At 35.9% G+C, this 16709-nt stretch overlaps 1 protein-coding gene across 1 annotated transcript in view; it reads right to left on the reverse strand.

Moving 5' to 3' along the window:
• Positions 1-16709, reverse strand: part of THSD7B (thrombospondin type 1 domain containing 7B) — a 568622-nt gene that overhangs the window by 77790 nt on the left and 474123 nt on the right. The window contains exon 16 of the mRNA XM_046018222.1: positions 15240-15390. Coding sequence (XP_045874178.1) covers positions 15240-15390 — 151 coding nt within the window. The remainder of the gene's footprint in view (positions 1-15239; positions 15391-16709) is intronic.

Here is a 16709-nt window from a genome sequence, read left to right on the forward strand (position 1 = left end):
CAAGTTGGCTCATGACAAGCATGTATACAAGACTATTAAAAAATATAGAGCTGAGTTTTTCCATATATATACATGCATCCTAAGAAAAGCAAGAACTCATTTTTCGGGGCACTTGGGTGGCTCAGTGGGTTAAAGCCTCTGCCTTCGGCCCAGGTCATGATCCCAGGGTCCTGGGATTGAACCCTGCATCAGGCTCTCTGCTCAGCGGGGAGCCTGCTTCCTCCTCTCTCTGCCTGCCTCTCTGCCTACTTGTGATCTCTGTCTGTCAAATAAATAAATAAAATCTTTAAAAAAAAAAAAAAAAGAAAAAAAAAAGAACTCATTTTTCAACCAGAGTGCAACAGTAACAAATACTGATCCTATACCAGTCTCCTAAGCAACCCTCAACACATGTTTAAAGCAAATTGAAATAAATAAAATCTTAAATAATTAGGAAAGCCATTAAAATTTAAAAATTTAAATACACTTTGAAAAACAACTATTTAGGACACAAGGACATTTTTGTTTTAATGGACTTTCTAGTCAACAGTGAAAATGAGAATACTTCATACCAAATTTAAGGTGAGAGCCAACTCCTTACTTCATATTCTACCTGCTCTTATCCTGTCTACAATCTACTACAGATAAATCCTGTAATATCCTTTACATTAATATTATTGAATGTTTTCATTATTGCAAAAGGCAGCAAATACATTGAAAAGTGATTTATTCTAGTTGGGAGAATACATACCTTAAAACCCAGAAGTCATAGATTGATAAGTAGAACAACCAAAAATAACAGATTAGAGAATAAAACAAAAAGACCAAAATTGATCATGAAATGAAACCTTGCAACTGATATTACTAAAATAAATAAATTTCTGGCAAATCTAACCAAAAAGATGAAGAGAAAGAATAATAAACAGAAAAACTGAGAGACAGTAACAGATGCAGGAAGTCTTCTCCCTAGGGGCAATTTTTAAATGTAGAAGAAAAATAAAAGTATGTTTCTACACTTAACTCAAGGGATAATAGAAATCTGGAATAAATCAATAAGCCTGGGAAATGGAGGACATAACTAAGGTGCCTTATCAAAAGGTTATGTCCAAACAGTTTGTAGACAAATTCTATCAAACATTAAGCATCACATACTTTCTCAGATTTGTAAACTGTTTCAAAGCATAGAAAACTTTTAAGGCATGCAAAGTTTATTTAATAGCACTGAGAGAACTCTGGCATCAAAAGCTTACAATAATGGGTTGCCTGGGTAGCTCGGTCGGTTAAGCATCTACTTTTGGCTCAGGTCATGGTCTCTGGGTCCTGGGATCTGGGCTCATGTCGAGCTCGGGGCCCTGCTGAGCAGACAGTCTGTTTCTCTCTTTCCCTCTGCCCCTCCACCCCACTTGCTCTGTCTCTGTCTCAAATAAAAAAATAAAATCTTAATAAAAGCAGCTTACAATAGTAATACATATAAAAGAAATTTCAAGTCAATCTCAACTATACAAACATGATGGGAAAGAACTAATGTATTCGATTATATAATAAATGCTTAGAAAAAGAAACTCAGAGCCATAATAAAAATATAATACACTGTGAAAGATTGCATTATTTTTTTCTGGGACAGCAAACACAGTGCACATAAAGAACTAACAAAATACCATGAATTCAGCAATTTATACACATGCACAGAATAACTGTAATGCACGTCAAGTATTTAATCAAGAAAATCTAAAATCCACAAATGAGAAAATCTCATATATGTAGAGAAATAAATATGTTACTATCATAGACAGGTATACTAGGCAAGTCAGTCATGGTGTCTGTCATGCCCAAACTCCCATTACAGTTGGCCTCATCCTGCCCACTGTTCTGGCTCAGAGAATAATCATCAAACTGGCTCATGTCAGAATCAGGCTCTGTGTGCACCACATTGCTGTGCCTTGACAAAAACTGCTCTTCTTTTTTTTTTTTTTTTAAGATTTTATTTATTTATTTGAGAGAGAGAACACAAGCAAGGAGGAGAGCAGAGGGAGGGGGAGGAGCAGACTCCCCCTGGAGCAGGGAGCCTGAAGCAAGGCTTCATACCAGGACCCTGGGATCATGACCTGAGTCAAAGGCAGCTGCTAAACCAACTGAGCCACCCAAGTGCCCTGTAAGGAGCTCAGCCAGGGGTCTAGCTCATTCTTGGACTTTCACAAGAGAATACTGTGAGTACTGTTTAGGGACAAGGAATCGTGGAAGCACAGCTCAGATATGCCAAGTGAAGCCTAGATACTAACAGCAAAGAGAAAAATCAGGAGCACTATGGAAGAGAGATATGAACTCAGACAATTTCACTGTAATTTCTGTCTTTAAAAAATGTAAATGGCAGTTTGGTGGTCTTAGCTTTAGTTTCTGGTCTTGGTCTTTCGTTCTTCAAAGCCAAAAGAAAAATATTATAAATTATTTATCTCTATAGGATTGTCCTAATAACTGTAAAATAATGTTGCTGTGTAACGCAGGAATATGACAAGGATATCCAATAACAGTCATTATTTGAGATGATATAGTTATATCTCTTAAAATATCAAGACAACACACCCAAAATATAAAAGAGAAAGTACAGAAGTCTAGTGAAATGAATAGAAACATGAAAAAAAAAAAAAAAGAAAACCCAAAACTTTGGGCTCTATGCCAGCAGTAACACTTAAAGTGGAGCTATTTAAAATGGTAATGCCTCAGTATAAACTTTACATAAAATGCCTACATAAAGAAGGCCACAAAATTTCACAGAGATACATAAAAGAGAGCTGAATTAAAAAAAAGAAGTACACAAATTGTCAGTATTTTACAAAGCTAGAAGTTAGACACTAACATTTTATTTACGTAATTCTCTACAGCTTTCCATATGCCTAAAATGTTTCATGATTAAAAAAGAGAGAAAGAGAGTCCAATCAAGATGGTGGAGTAGGAGAATCCTGAGCTCTCCTCCCCACACGGACACACAAAGCGGCAACTATGAAAGGAGCAATTTGCTCTTTCTGAGTGTGACCTCAACACTAGAAGAAAAGCTCTTCCATAGCTAAAGCTACAAAGGAAAGTCACATCCAGAAAGTAGGTGGAGCAGAAGAGGCCTGGTTGGGACCCACAACCCTAGCATTGTGAGCCACAAGCTCAAGTGGTCTCACAGGCACTGATGTCCTCCCTGAGGAGCGGCTCAAGCTCTACATCAGGCATCTCTCATCCCCTCACCCCTACTTCTGGGGACTTGCATAAGAAAAACTAGCCACCATAACATCTGGCTTTGAAAATCAGGAAGGCTTCACTCTGGGAGTGCCAGAGGGCTATAGATACTGTGCTGTAAAAGGTCCCAGTGCACTCACTCCTCTGAGACTCAGCACAGAGGCATCATTTGAAAAGCACGAAACAAGATGGGATTGGGAGGGAGACAAACCATAAATGACTCTTAATCTCACAAAACAAACTGGGGGTTGCTGGGGGGAGGTGGGATTGGGAGAGGGGGAGCGGGCTATGGACATTGGGGAGGGGAGGCGAACCATAAGAGACTATGGACTCTGAAAAACAACCTGAGGGTTTTGAAGGGTCAGGGGTGGGAGGTTGGGGGAACAGGTGGTGGGTAATGGGGAGGGCACGTTTTGCATGGAGCAATGGGTGTTGTGCAAAAAGAATGAATACTGTTACGCTGAAAAAATAAATAAAATGGAAAAAAAAATAAGGAAAAAAAAAAAAAAAGAAAAGCACATGGGCCACTTAATGGAAGCAACCTAAATATTAATCAATAGATAAGTGGATTAAAAAGATAAGACTTATATATGACAGAATATTACTCAGCCATTTAAAAAATTAAATATTGCTACTGGTGACAACATGGATAGACCTAATGGGTATTATGTTAATTAAGTCAGAGAAGACAAACACCATATGCTTTCACTTATATGTGGAATCTAAAAACTAAAACCAATGAACAAACAAAACCAAAACAAACTCATAAATACAGAAAACGAACTGGGGTGGTCAGAGGGGGAGGGGTGCGGGAAATGAGTGAAATAGGTATAGAGGATTAAGAGGTACAGTATGTAAGATATAAAGTACAGCATAGGGAATTATAGTCAATAATACTGTAATAACTCTATGTTATATGTCACTCATATATGGTGACAGATGGTAACTGTACCTGCCAGGCAGAGCTTTTCATAATGTATAGAAATGTCATACAACTATGTTGTGCACCTAAAACTAATATAATATTGTTTGTCAACTATATTTCAGTAAAAAAGGAGAAAATGTACCATGTTTTTTTTAAACTGGATAGACGGAGGTAAAAATCTTTTCAAATTGAATTCAGATTTAATAGAAATTTAGTAAATATCCAAGTTTCTTTTCCTTCAAAGTTTAACTAAAATGCAAGTTTTATTAGGAATAAGATATATAAATAGCCAAAAAGAAAAATAAGTGACAGGAATGTACCTGCTTAAACACTGAAAATGTATATCAATATATATTTAAGCTATATGAACTAAAACACAAAACTCAAATACTAATATACTGAGATGAGAATAGAAATGTCAAAATGCCAGAAATACACATACACACAGACACATTTACATACAGGAAGTGACAAATATATAGTATGTGATAAAAAGAAAAGGAGATAATCATAGATATGATATTAAATGAATTCAAAGAGGAAGTTGTGTGCACTTTAAATTGATTTTCAAAAAATCTAGGAAAAATAAGCCATACACATGCATTATGTGAAAATCTAAAATTGGCTCAAAAAGTATATGTTAACTAACTAGAATTTAAATAAGAATTTTTTTAAAAAGTAGATGATTTCAAAAGAACATAATGTATAAGAAATTGGAAAGATTTTCAAAAACATACTATTGGACAATATTCTGGCATTAGGTGTTTAAAATTTTAAAGAACTAATTCCTGTATTTAAAAAAAAAATGGTTTCAGAGAAAAGAAAAATGTGGAAACCTTTCATATGTATTTTTTCAAGCAAGCACAGTAAATAAAATATGTTAAGATGGGAAGAATGAGAGCTATAACCACCCTGAACCAATTAAAATAATGATAAACTATAACCAAATAGAGTTTAAGAATAAATGCACATTTGAAAGTTAGAAGCTCTGTTTTGAGAATCTTTTTTTTTTTTTAAAGATTTATTTATTTGACAGATAGATAGATAGAGATTACAAGTAGGCAGAGAGAGAGAGAGGAGGAAGCAGGCTCCCGCTAAGCAAAGAGCCCGATGCGGGGCTTGATCCCAGGATCCTGGGATCATGACCCGAGCTGAAGGCAGAGGCTTTAACCCGCTGAGCCACCCAGGCACCCCAGAACCTCCATTTTGAAATAAATATTTATAAAGGGCAAACTCTAAAAATTCTTTCAGTAATACTAATAAGCACTTGCTAAAACTAGTTATTTCTAAAAACATATTTTTATAAACAGTTACACGTAGATTAAAAGAAATTAAGAGAAAATTCTAAAATGTGAGAAAAAAATGGCTCAAACATGTTACAGTTAAAACCACTGATAAGATTAAAGTGATTTTTTAATTTTATTTTTCGTACTACTTAGAAAATTCTTACTAATAAAATATCTAGAAAATTAATATAAATACAAAAAAGATAAATAAAAATAATTATTGGCAGATTTTGTGGTTGTATATAGATTATAGGATTATATGATAAGGAAAATCTAAGAATGTAAACTAATAAAAAAAGCCACCAGTAGAATAAGAAATATTAGAAAGTAGGGTAGATGTAAGATATTCATAATAACCAAGTTTAACTCTATCCTGGAACTAACCAGCAGAAATGCATAAGCAGCAGAAATGCACATGGGGGAATAAAACATTTTCAATGAAAAACAATTTTCAGTGATGAAAATTTGGGTTGGATAGTTCAAAAAAATGAAGAAAAAAAAACTATGAATAAAAACATACCTAGAATATAAAATACAGTCAGTGGATGAATATTTATTTAGAATTTAAGAGAAAAGTCATTCTCATAGCATATACAAAGTAAATGCCACATGAATTAGATATCCTTATGTACTTTTCAAGCAACAAAAATATTAGAAATTTTTTAAAAATAATAAATCTGTTAAGTTTTTAAGTAAGAAACAACGTAATTTCAAGGCAACTAGAAATTTTTCTATGGCGAGAGATATCATAAATTGCGTTAAGATTCAATTGAATAGAGATTTGGTTTAAAGATCGAAGACACAACTTTTTCCAGAAATGCAACCAATATGGCATTCAAGGGATTAAAATAAAAGTAAAGAAATTTGTTTTTAAAAGTGCACAAATGATTATGGTGATGATGTTAATGTGAGGGTACAAAGAAAAAAATTAAGAAACTGGAAAGCTGAGGTGCTAACTGCCTTAACTGACTGGAGAGTACTAATTCCAAACCAAGAACGGGTAAAGGGGAAATGAATTTGTTCTGGAGAGCCTCAACAGACTAGGAATTTGACAAGCAAGCACATCTGAAAAAGGAAGTGAAATTAGGGCTCAAAACTGGAGTACTCATCAAAAGTCTGTTTTTCAAGTAGTTATCCTAACCTTGTAGCCTCTCACCACTTAGCATAGTCAAATCCTTGCCTTTCTCAACTCTAACTAAAGACCAGGCCTTTATTGTTTTAAAAAAATTAAAACACTTTATATGCTAACTAACTAGAATTTAAATAAAAAATTGAAAAAAAAAACTTGGAGACAAAATTAACTATCTTAAGTCATCCTTTTGCTAAAAACTTTCAACAGAGATAATATGAACTTATTCAAGCTTCAGTAATCATTAGTAGAATAAAAGTTTCACACTTAATGCTGATTAAAAAATAGAAATAAAGCTTAAAAGTTAAAAAAAAAAAAGTAAAACAGAATTCTCTGCACCAGGGGCACTAGAGACAATTAAGCATAAAGCTAACATTTGGGAAATACAGGGATGAGGTGAAAAGCTGCCTGTATAATAAACAACTAGACCTCTAGCCTTTTCTCCTACTTTGTTCTCACAGTATTGTCAACTAGGATTATATGACCCAAATAACATTATCTGAGGACTACAGCCATCCCTAGATTTTGAATAATTTCAGCTATTACTTCCTTAAAAATTTCCCGTCCACCCTTTATTCTCCTTCAAATGCTCCATTTACAGTTATTTTAATTTACTTGTTCATGTTCCTCAGATCACTTCATCTCTACTCTTCTTCTTTTAGTCTTTTGTTTTATTTTGTTTTAGTGTACTTTAATTACTATGTCTTAAAGTTCACTTATCCTTTCTTCTGCAAAATCTAATATGTCTTTACTCCCATTTAGTACATTTTTCATTTTAGACATGTTTTAGATCTCTCAAAGTTACATGTGGTCCTTTTCAGTATCTTCTATTTCATTTACCATGTCCTTATTTTCCTTTAAATTCTAGAAAAGACTTAAAATATTTGTTACTGTTTTAGGTTCCTTATCTTTAATTTCTATAATCTCTTCTATTTCTGGTTCTGCTTATATTGACTAGTTTTTCTCTAGCTTATGGATCACAATTTGTTGCCCTCTCATATGTATTGTAACTGGGTATAAGATATATGCAGAGAAATGCAAATATCGCAGGAACTAAGCTCAATGACTTTTTGCAATGTGAAAACATATGTATAAGCAGACTGGAGATCAAGAAATAAGTATTACCAGTTCTACCACCCAAGCCCCTATTATGCCAATATAATCCATATAAACCCAATGATATTTCATCATTGCTAGAAGTACAAGTTTTCTGCCCTAATTCTCTTTGAACCAGTCTTATAGTTATGCTGGTTTAATTATTAAGAAGTAAGAGTCATGTTTTAATTTTCTATAATCGTACTCCTACAAGGCATAAATAACATGGTTATGCTTTTCTGTCCTTGTGATTAGTAATTATCTCCTAGAAAGATATACAGAAATATTTACGGATGAATGATGTGACATGTAGGATATACTTTAAAGTCATTGATTGGAGAAGAGATAAGAAGTGGAGGAGAAAAAATTATTAAATGTAGATAATTATTGAAGCTGTGATCACTATTGATGCTGAATAATTAACTTACGGGATTCATTATACTATTTCATGAGAATGTCTATTTAAAAATATCCTTATTTTTATCTCTATATCTCTAATCTCTAAGATAGATATTAAAAATATCTCTAAAATAGAGATTTTTAAATAGAGATAAAGATAAATAGAGTAGAGGTAGATAGGGAGAGAGACAGAGACAGAGATACTAAGAACAATGGAACCCTTATTTTGTATTCCAAATTGGGGATAGTGAGATTCAAAGAAATCATACTGCATAAGAAAGAATAACAAACAAATTAAATTTTTAAAAAGCCAGAGCAGCCCGAAGGCTATCTTTATAGGGTTATTGTTTGCTGCTACAGTGCATGAAATGAGGTCCCTTTCTGCAGGGCCTAATGTAATTCTGGAAGTAAGAATGGTTCTAGGTTATATGAAATCTCATTTCATACTGGGGTAAAATACTCCATAAATCTCTGAGTAATCACTTATTGGCTTCTGATAATCAATTTACAAAAACAACCAGAGTTTGCAGTCCAGAATAGAAAAAAATAATCCTTCTTCTCTCCTGGCTTTCAGTTGTGAGTCAAAGAAAAGCACTAGGCAGCTCGAGGGTCGTCGAGTCCATTAGACATGCCCCCAGAGACAAATACAGGTTGTCACCTGCATGTTATGGACTGAGGAGAGGTTGATAAAGTGCTTGGAGGTGAATAATGCTAGCAGGGTACATTGGGGAACATTGTTTCCCTGGATACATAACTCTTAGAGTGCTGTTTTACTGCTAAGGTACTGAAAATGCTGAGTCACCAGTAATAAAATGTCATTGTTGACAGCCTTTACCAAAAATAACATTGGAGCATCATGATAAAATAAGTTTTTTTTTCTCTTTTTTAAAGATTTTATTTACTTTTTTTTTTTAAGAGAGAATGCAAGAGCAGGGGGAGGGCCAGAAGGAGAGGGACAAGCAGACTTCCCACTGAGCAGGGAACCCCACATGGGACTCTACCCTAGGACCCAGATCATGACCTGAGCCAAAGTCAGACCCTTAACCGAATGAGCCACCCAAGAGCCTCCAAAATAAGGTTTTTCTAAATCCTCAACTCCTTGATTCTGGAGGAGTTAGAAAATTAATCTGCATTTCTCTTTCTCTTTTAAAGACGTTTCTTCACCTGGACGACTAACAGTAGTGTGTATCTGTCAGTATATACCTGTACTAGCTTTTACTAATGTATCCTGTACACAGAGTCAGAGAAAAAAGTGTAGAAATAAGACGTCTTTTGGAAGCACAATATTAAGACTATGAAAGAATCCAGATACAACTGTACTTAACCCCTACATAGTTTCTTTTTTTTTTTAATATTTTTTTTTAAAGATTTTTTATTTACTTATTTGACAGAGAGAGATCACAAGTAGGCAGAGAGGCAGGCAGAGAGAGAGGGAAGCAGGCTTGCTGCTGAGCAGAGAGCCCGATGCGGGACTCGATCCCAGGACCCTGAGATCATGACCTGAGCCGAAGGCAGCGGCTTTAACCACTGAGCCACCCAGGCGCCCCCCCTACATAGTTTCTTTGCAAAGTCTTCCTTTGTGATGCTTCTGAAGAGGTTGTCCTGGTAACAAGGCAAAGATTTAGAGCCACTGTTTGATCATGATGTTGCATGCAGACCACCGGTAAATGAGTGTCCAGTTCCTACAGTGTAAGGGGCTGCCTGGCTGTAGTTCTAACTGGCTTCTGATGCATTCAGCTGGAAGTGAAACAATTAAAGCCAGGTAGGTTTGTTAAACTTAAGTCATCTTTCCGGAGAGGGTTTGCAAAAGCTTGCTTCTGTAACATATACATCAATTTGGAAATTCACCTCCAGGACCCTCTTTGCTCTCTCCCATTAACATTATTATTTAAGAAACTGCTTTGTTGAGCTTCCAAGGAGAGTCACAAATAGAAAATCTGTATTACTCGATGGCAAATTTCTGTAAGGATTGGCAGCATACAGGGAGAGAACTATATATTCCTTTAGATATGTCAAGGGCTGAGCAGTTTCTGATTAGAAATTTATAAACCTCTCTTGAAGAATATAAGATTCTATGAATAATACCTAGCAGCATAATATGAAGAATAAAGATTAAATAATTAAGATTAGGTAAACAAAGGATAAATACTTGGTAATAAACAATGAACTGTCATATAAATGTATTTTTCATATGTGTATACATGCACACATGTATTTATATACACATACACATACCTTTAAAGAGTGAACACTATTGCAAACATTTTTAAATGTATGATTCCATAAGCTTCCTTTCCCATTAAAGCATTCTAAAGAAGTAAGCATACTGGACTCAAAAAATGAATGAGATACATGTGTGTGTGTGTGTGTGTGTGTGTGTGTGTGTGTGTGTTCTGGGAACATGAAAAAACAAGAACAGGGGCTCCTGGGTGGCTCAGTGGATTAAGCCTCTGCCTTCAGCTCAGGCCATGATCTCAGGGTCCTAGGATGGAGGCCCACATTGGGCTCCCTGCTCAGCAGGGAACATGCTTCCCCTTCTTTCTCTGCCTGCCTACTTGTGGTCTCTCTCTGTCAAATAAATTCTTTAAAAAATAACAAGAACATAAAAATAAGTGAAACACGTGGTTTTCCATTTTCTCAAATTCTGACTTGAACTGTGTTTGTTTTGCTTGATTCATTTATAGTCTCCCATTCTTGCCAGTACAGTTAGAATGATCCCAACACAATTTTTAGTGCCTTGTCTCGTTTGGTCTTTGGTATGGTTTGCAATTGGCAGTCACTTTAAGGTGAATGACCCATTCATTTGAAGTTATCTTTCTGAGGCCTTATTTTTGGGGACTGCTATCAAATAAGGCATAAGTCATTTTTCAGCAAAGGAGGTGACATTTTATTTCTGTAAGATCATATAATAACCAATTTTTTGTGAAAGAAGGGATATTTCCTGTACAACTTAGAAAATATATAACAACCTATCTTAGGTTTCCCAACCACACTGTACACAAGGCAAGGGGGAGCTTTTATTTGCTTTTTCCTTTTTTTTTTTTTTTTTAAACAAACCTGTATTAAGAATACTCTGTGCTGTCCACTTTATACACATTATCTCTAATCTTTAAATAATCTGGAAAAACAATGATTGTTGTCCTTATATTCCTGATGAGGAACCTGTAACTCAGAGGTTTCAGTATCTTGTCCACGGTCCCACAGCCAGCAAGTGTTCTTGGGCATTAGATCACACGCTCTTTTGTGACTCCTTTTCTTTCCCTCGCTGGCGAACTATTTAAATGAAGTAGGTTATGGAATTTAGAAGTATGTTCCTTTGCAAATACAACAGTCAGAGGAAATCAGAAAGGGAGATGACAGATCATACTGGTTAGCATAGTCTCTAGGACAGGAAACACGGATTCTGTTTTCTTTGCAGTGGTTAGGGGTTATGTATGGATTACATGAGCTTAAGTAGTCACTGTGACTTTTACCAGCTCTTTAGAAGCAGCATGTTACTAATCTGAGACTCAGTTTACTTACCTACACATTGAATGGGTAGTAGTATCTGTTTTGTAGTGGCATTCTGAAGATTAAGCAGAAAATAAACAGACAGTGCTAAGCACATTGTCTGGCACATGGAAAGCAACTGCAAATATAAGCTAAGTAACCAGTTAATAATAGCGTTGACTGAATATTCAACAAATAGTTGTGATTCAAGTGAGGCTGACAAAAAACATGGCTTGAATGTAATGGCCAACAGCCTTGTGAATCAAAGTGTGCTCCCAGAGAAGCAGAATCAGCATCACCTGGCAGCATTCTAAATGCCAACTCATGGGACCCACCCAGATGTCCTGAGTCAGAATCTCTGGGACAGGGCAGAGCTGCTGTGTGTTAACAGACTTTCCAGACACTTCTTATGTGTGCTACTGTGAAAGTCACTGACCCAGAGGTTAGGAAGTAAACTTTAATCATTTTCCATGATTAAATAAAAATGATTGTTTATTAACAAACACTGTGTGAACTGATACACACTGCTACTCAGTTACTGAATCCTTTGCTATCCACATACAGGATGCACTTATAAAGATGCTGACGACTACGATTCCTTGGGAGCAGGGATGGTGTGTCACGTATGTTTGGCCTCAGACTATAGGATGCATGCGGGGAATCTGAGACATAGTTTTACAGTTTTAATTAACTGGTAAATCTACTGACTTTACTATGTTTATACCGTATCAAAGTATAAATTTCAGAATACTTTATAGATATATAACAGAAACATATTTTTGTCTCAGAAATATCCTTCATTTGTTTTTTGGTGGGGGAGAGGGTGGACTTGTTTACTTGTTTGTTTGGTTATGTGTTTGACTCTGAAAAAGTGCCATGGAAAGAAAAAGATGAAAGAGAAACACAATGAATTGGTCCTATTAACACATGTCACACTGCAAACTCTCAAAGGAGAATTCGGTAAAATGGCCAGTATTTAGATCCATAAATCAGAACATGCTATAGAGAACAATTACACAATAATTGTTGTATTTTTCTCAGAAAATGCACATTGAAGTGCTAATTAAACTTCAAGCACAAAGATCCAGATTGCTAACTCTGCTATAATCATGATCATGATCACTGTCAAATACTGCTTAAGTGCCTAGGATGTTGGGGCATTATGCTATGATACTGCAATTTATTAAATTTATGTAATATATTTAGGATATAGGGGAAAATAATCAGGTGTGAGCCCTGATTACCATTTTTTTTAAAAGTCTTTATTTACACTTGAGAGCAGCATGGCATATGAAAAAGAGCTAGGCCACTGTGGTTGAACAGACCTGAGTGACTATGGATAAATGTCCATATCATAGCACAGTGTTAGGAAATTCCAGCACGGTGCTTATTACATAAGATGTGCTCAATGAAAGTTATTACTGTTCTCACAGCAATGATGATGATGATGATAATGTAACTTTGCAGGTGCATAAGCATTTGACAGACCAACCCTCTCACTTCACGCTGACAAGTAAGGAACTGCTTATGTCATCTTTCAGACATATGAAAGGAGGCTGAGAGGTTCTATCTCCAATTTCTAAATGCTCCAAAAATAGTGTAATTATGTCTGGAAAAGTCAACCTTAAAGTGAATTGTCTCTTAGAAACCCAAAGAAATAAACACAGAATGCCAGACCACCACAACATCATATAAAATGCTCCAAAACAGACATTTTAGCTCAGTGGCCAGAATCCTTGACTTAGAAGGGCAACATTTTCATTGCAAAGTGTTTATAACTTAATGGAGTTTACTGTGAGCAAATTAGAAACAAAGCAGAGTGAGTAAGAGCATGACCTCTACATTTAACTTACTCAGATTGCTAATTCTGCAAGTCGATTAGTAAAGAATGTATGCTGCTACATTTTTTTTTCCTTTTATTTTTTTTTCACTTTATTTATTTTTTCAGTGTAACAGTATTCATTCTTTTTGCACAACACCCAGTGCTCCATGCAAAACGTGCCCTCCCCATTACCCACCACCTGTTCCCCCAACCTCCCACCCCTGACCCTTCAAAACCCTCAGGTTGCCCCAACCTCCCACCCCTGACCCTTCAAAACCCTCAGGTTGTTTTTCAGAGTCCATAGTCTCTTATGGTTCGCCTCCCCTCCCCAATGTCCATAGCCCGCTCCCCCTCTCCCAATCCCACCTCCCCCCAGCAACCCCCAGTTTGTTTTGTGAGATTAAGAGTCATTTATGGTTTGTCTCCCTCCCAATCCCATCTTGTTTCATTTACTCTTCTCCTATCCCCCTACCCCCCCATGTTGCTTCTCCATGTCCTCATATGGTGTAGTCATATTATAATTATACAGACCACTAACTTGCTTTATTCTTAAAATAAATGCTGCATCTTAAAGAAAGAAAAGTATGGGTCTAAATCCCCTTTCATTCATCCAAGTTTAGGAAGCCAAGGACATAAGAACAAAGGCTTTGGCTTCATCAGATAGTCTAAAGTTTAGCCCAGCTGCATCACTTACTCAATGCAAGCTATTTAGCCTTCTTGAGAATCAGTTTCTCCATCTGTACAATAGGACTGATAACAGTATGTACTGAGTAGGATTGTTATGGGAACTAAAGAGGATAATTTTACATGTGCCTTGCACACAATAAGTGCTCAATAAGTGTTAACTTTTACTGTATTTAAGTTACACATAAAGTAAGTAGGACCAACATTCCATTCCTTCAAATTACCCTTAATTAATAACTCTTCCTCTTAATATTGTGTTGTCCTAGACCCAAAAACAACTCAAAAAAGAAAAAATAGTAACAAAGGGAAATCTCTTTCAGGAATAGAATTATGGAAATGTCAAAGATAAGGTTGCAAAGATTAACGATGAATCAATCATTCACAACTGCAAATACAGGGTATTAATTGATTTCAAAAATATTTTCCATTTCTATACAAAGATTTTATACAACCTTCCCACAAATTATATTACCACTGTAAACCTAGGTCTCCCTTCCTAATGTTTGGAGCCATATAACATATTCCTTATCCTCATTTTCTTTTTTAGCTCTGTAAGCCAAAATACAAGTCTAAAGTATCAGAGTTTAGCTTCTGAGAATATTAAGTGGAACCATTCTATTTCAGGAATATTTATTTTCCCATAGTCACGTTATGTTTCAATTAAAAAAATAAAGGCAAATGCTTTAGATTTTTAGAAAGGGTGTTTTGTGTGTGTGGGGGTGTGTTTTTTGTTTTTTTGGGGGTTTTTTTGGGTCAGCTTTGGAAGAAGAACATGACAAAAGAACACCTCATCTTCGGGAAAACAGCAAAAGGCAAAATCAGATCATCACGAACAGAAACGAAATTACACAGTAGAGCTGAGCTACTAAAATATAATTGATTCTGCCAGGATAAAAATGGAACAGAACCAAGAGATTATAATGAGAATCATTTTGGTACTAAAGAAGACCCCTTTAACAATGGGTGTGCATTCAAATCCTAGTTTGATCATTATAGGCTCATTTTCCTTGTTCGTGTTCCCATGATAAAGGCCTTAAGAGAAGCACTGCATTTTAAATTGCTCAGTCTCACTTGCTTAATTTTTTCCCCTCCTTCTTAGGTAAAATGATATTTGTATGTTATTAGAAGAATGTTTTGGAGAACAAGTACTGTGACTATATGGTGGCCAACACTGGAGGATTGGCGTATTGACAGGGGAAGAGGAATTACCTGTGGGCATTTGCTCCAAGGTCCCCACTCAGACATGACACATTCACTGGGACACAGAAGAGAGCAGGACTGGGTTTCTGGGGGAATTTCATCCTGGCTGCATAGGCTATTATCCACAGCTCCCCCTTCACTATCGGCAGCATTCACACATCTGCAAGGTAAGATCAAGGTTAAAACAGTGGAGACTTAAAACAGTGGAGAGTAAATATAAAATAGTTACGATACGCCATAGTTACTTATTAAAGAATATTAAATGTAAAATAAGACTGGCAGAGAAATCAAGGGGGAAGAAAATTCCTTCTTCAGCCAGTTGACCTTTATTGAGTGATAACCTTTCAGTTAGCAGAGCAAGAGAGAACAACGGGAAGACTAGAGTCCACTGGCATTCTTAAAGCACTCTCCATGTCAAGAGACCTACGCTATTTTTACTCAGGTCCAGCACAGAGTGAATTTTCTTTTCACTGTAACAAATCTTGAAGGCTCTTCTCTGAATGAGTTCATCACTTTGTAACGGTAAGAGCCTTCCTAGTTCCTGTGACTCTCTTAGACTTTTCCTACACTTGTATCTCACTCACTTCATCCAAACTTCCCTAATCTCTGTCCAACACATTTAAGGTCATGGCCAAGGAAGGTGAAACATAATTGAACACGTCTTTCTTGCAGGTGTTTTCTGCACTTCAGTATGGAATTTTGGTATCACAAACCAAAGGGCAATATGCAAGCATTTTCATGTGGCACTTGAACACAAGGTATACAGACACTTGGCCTAATCTGTATTGGCCTTTGAGATAAGTGCGGGCTAAGGCGAGGTAAATAATCATGCTATTGATTCAATCAAATCAAAAACCAAAGTGTTAAGACCACTATATATCCATCAGAATGGCTTCAGTAAAAAAAATATGGAAAATATCAAGGGTTGGCAAGTACGTGCAACAATTGTAACTCTTCTTAATCCGCTGGTTGGAGCATAAACTCTTTGGAAAACTAGTTGGCGTATCTACTAAATGGCAACATATACATATCACATGACCCTACAATTCTATGCCTATTTACATACACAAAAGAAATGTGCACCAAAAAAGAAAAAAAAATGACAGAAAATATTTGTATAGCACTATTTGTAATCATCCAAACCAGAAATAGTCCAAATATTCAACTGCGTCAACAGATAAATATATTGTGGTAAGTGGTGGGAATGTATGAACTACTGTGACATGGTGAAACATGAGTGACATTAAAAAATTCAATGCTGTACAAAAGAAGCTAGACACAAAAGAATACACTGTATGATCTCATTCATAGAAAGAAACAGGCAATATTCACCCTGCTGTCAGAAGTCAGAACAGCGGTTACCTTTGGGGGAATGGTTACTTACTACTAGGGGCTTAAGGTAGTCCTGGTAATATTTTGTTTCTTGGCCTCTGAGTTGGTTACACAGCTACGTCCCTGTTGTGAAAATTAAGTTAACCA

Source organism: Meles meles, chromosome 9, assembly GCF_922984935.1.
Source record: "Meles meles chromosome 9, mMelMel3.1 paternal haplotype, whole genome shotgun sequence".
In the NCBI taxonomy this organism is placed as follows: Eukaryota; Metazoa; Chordata; class Mammalia; order Carnivora; family Mustelidae; genus Meles; species Meles meles.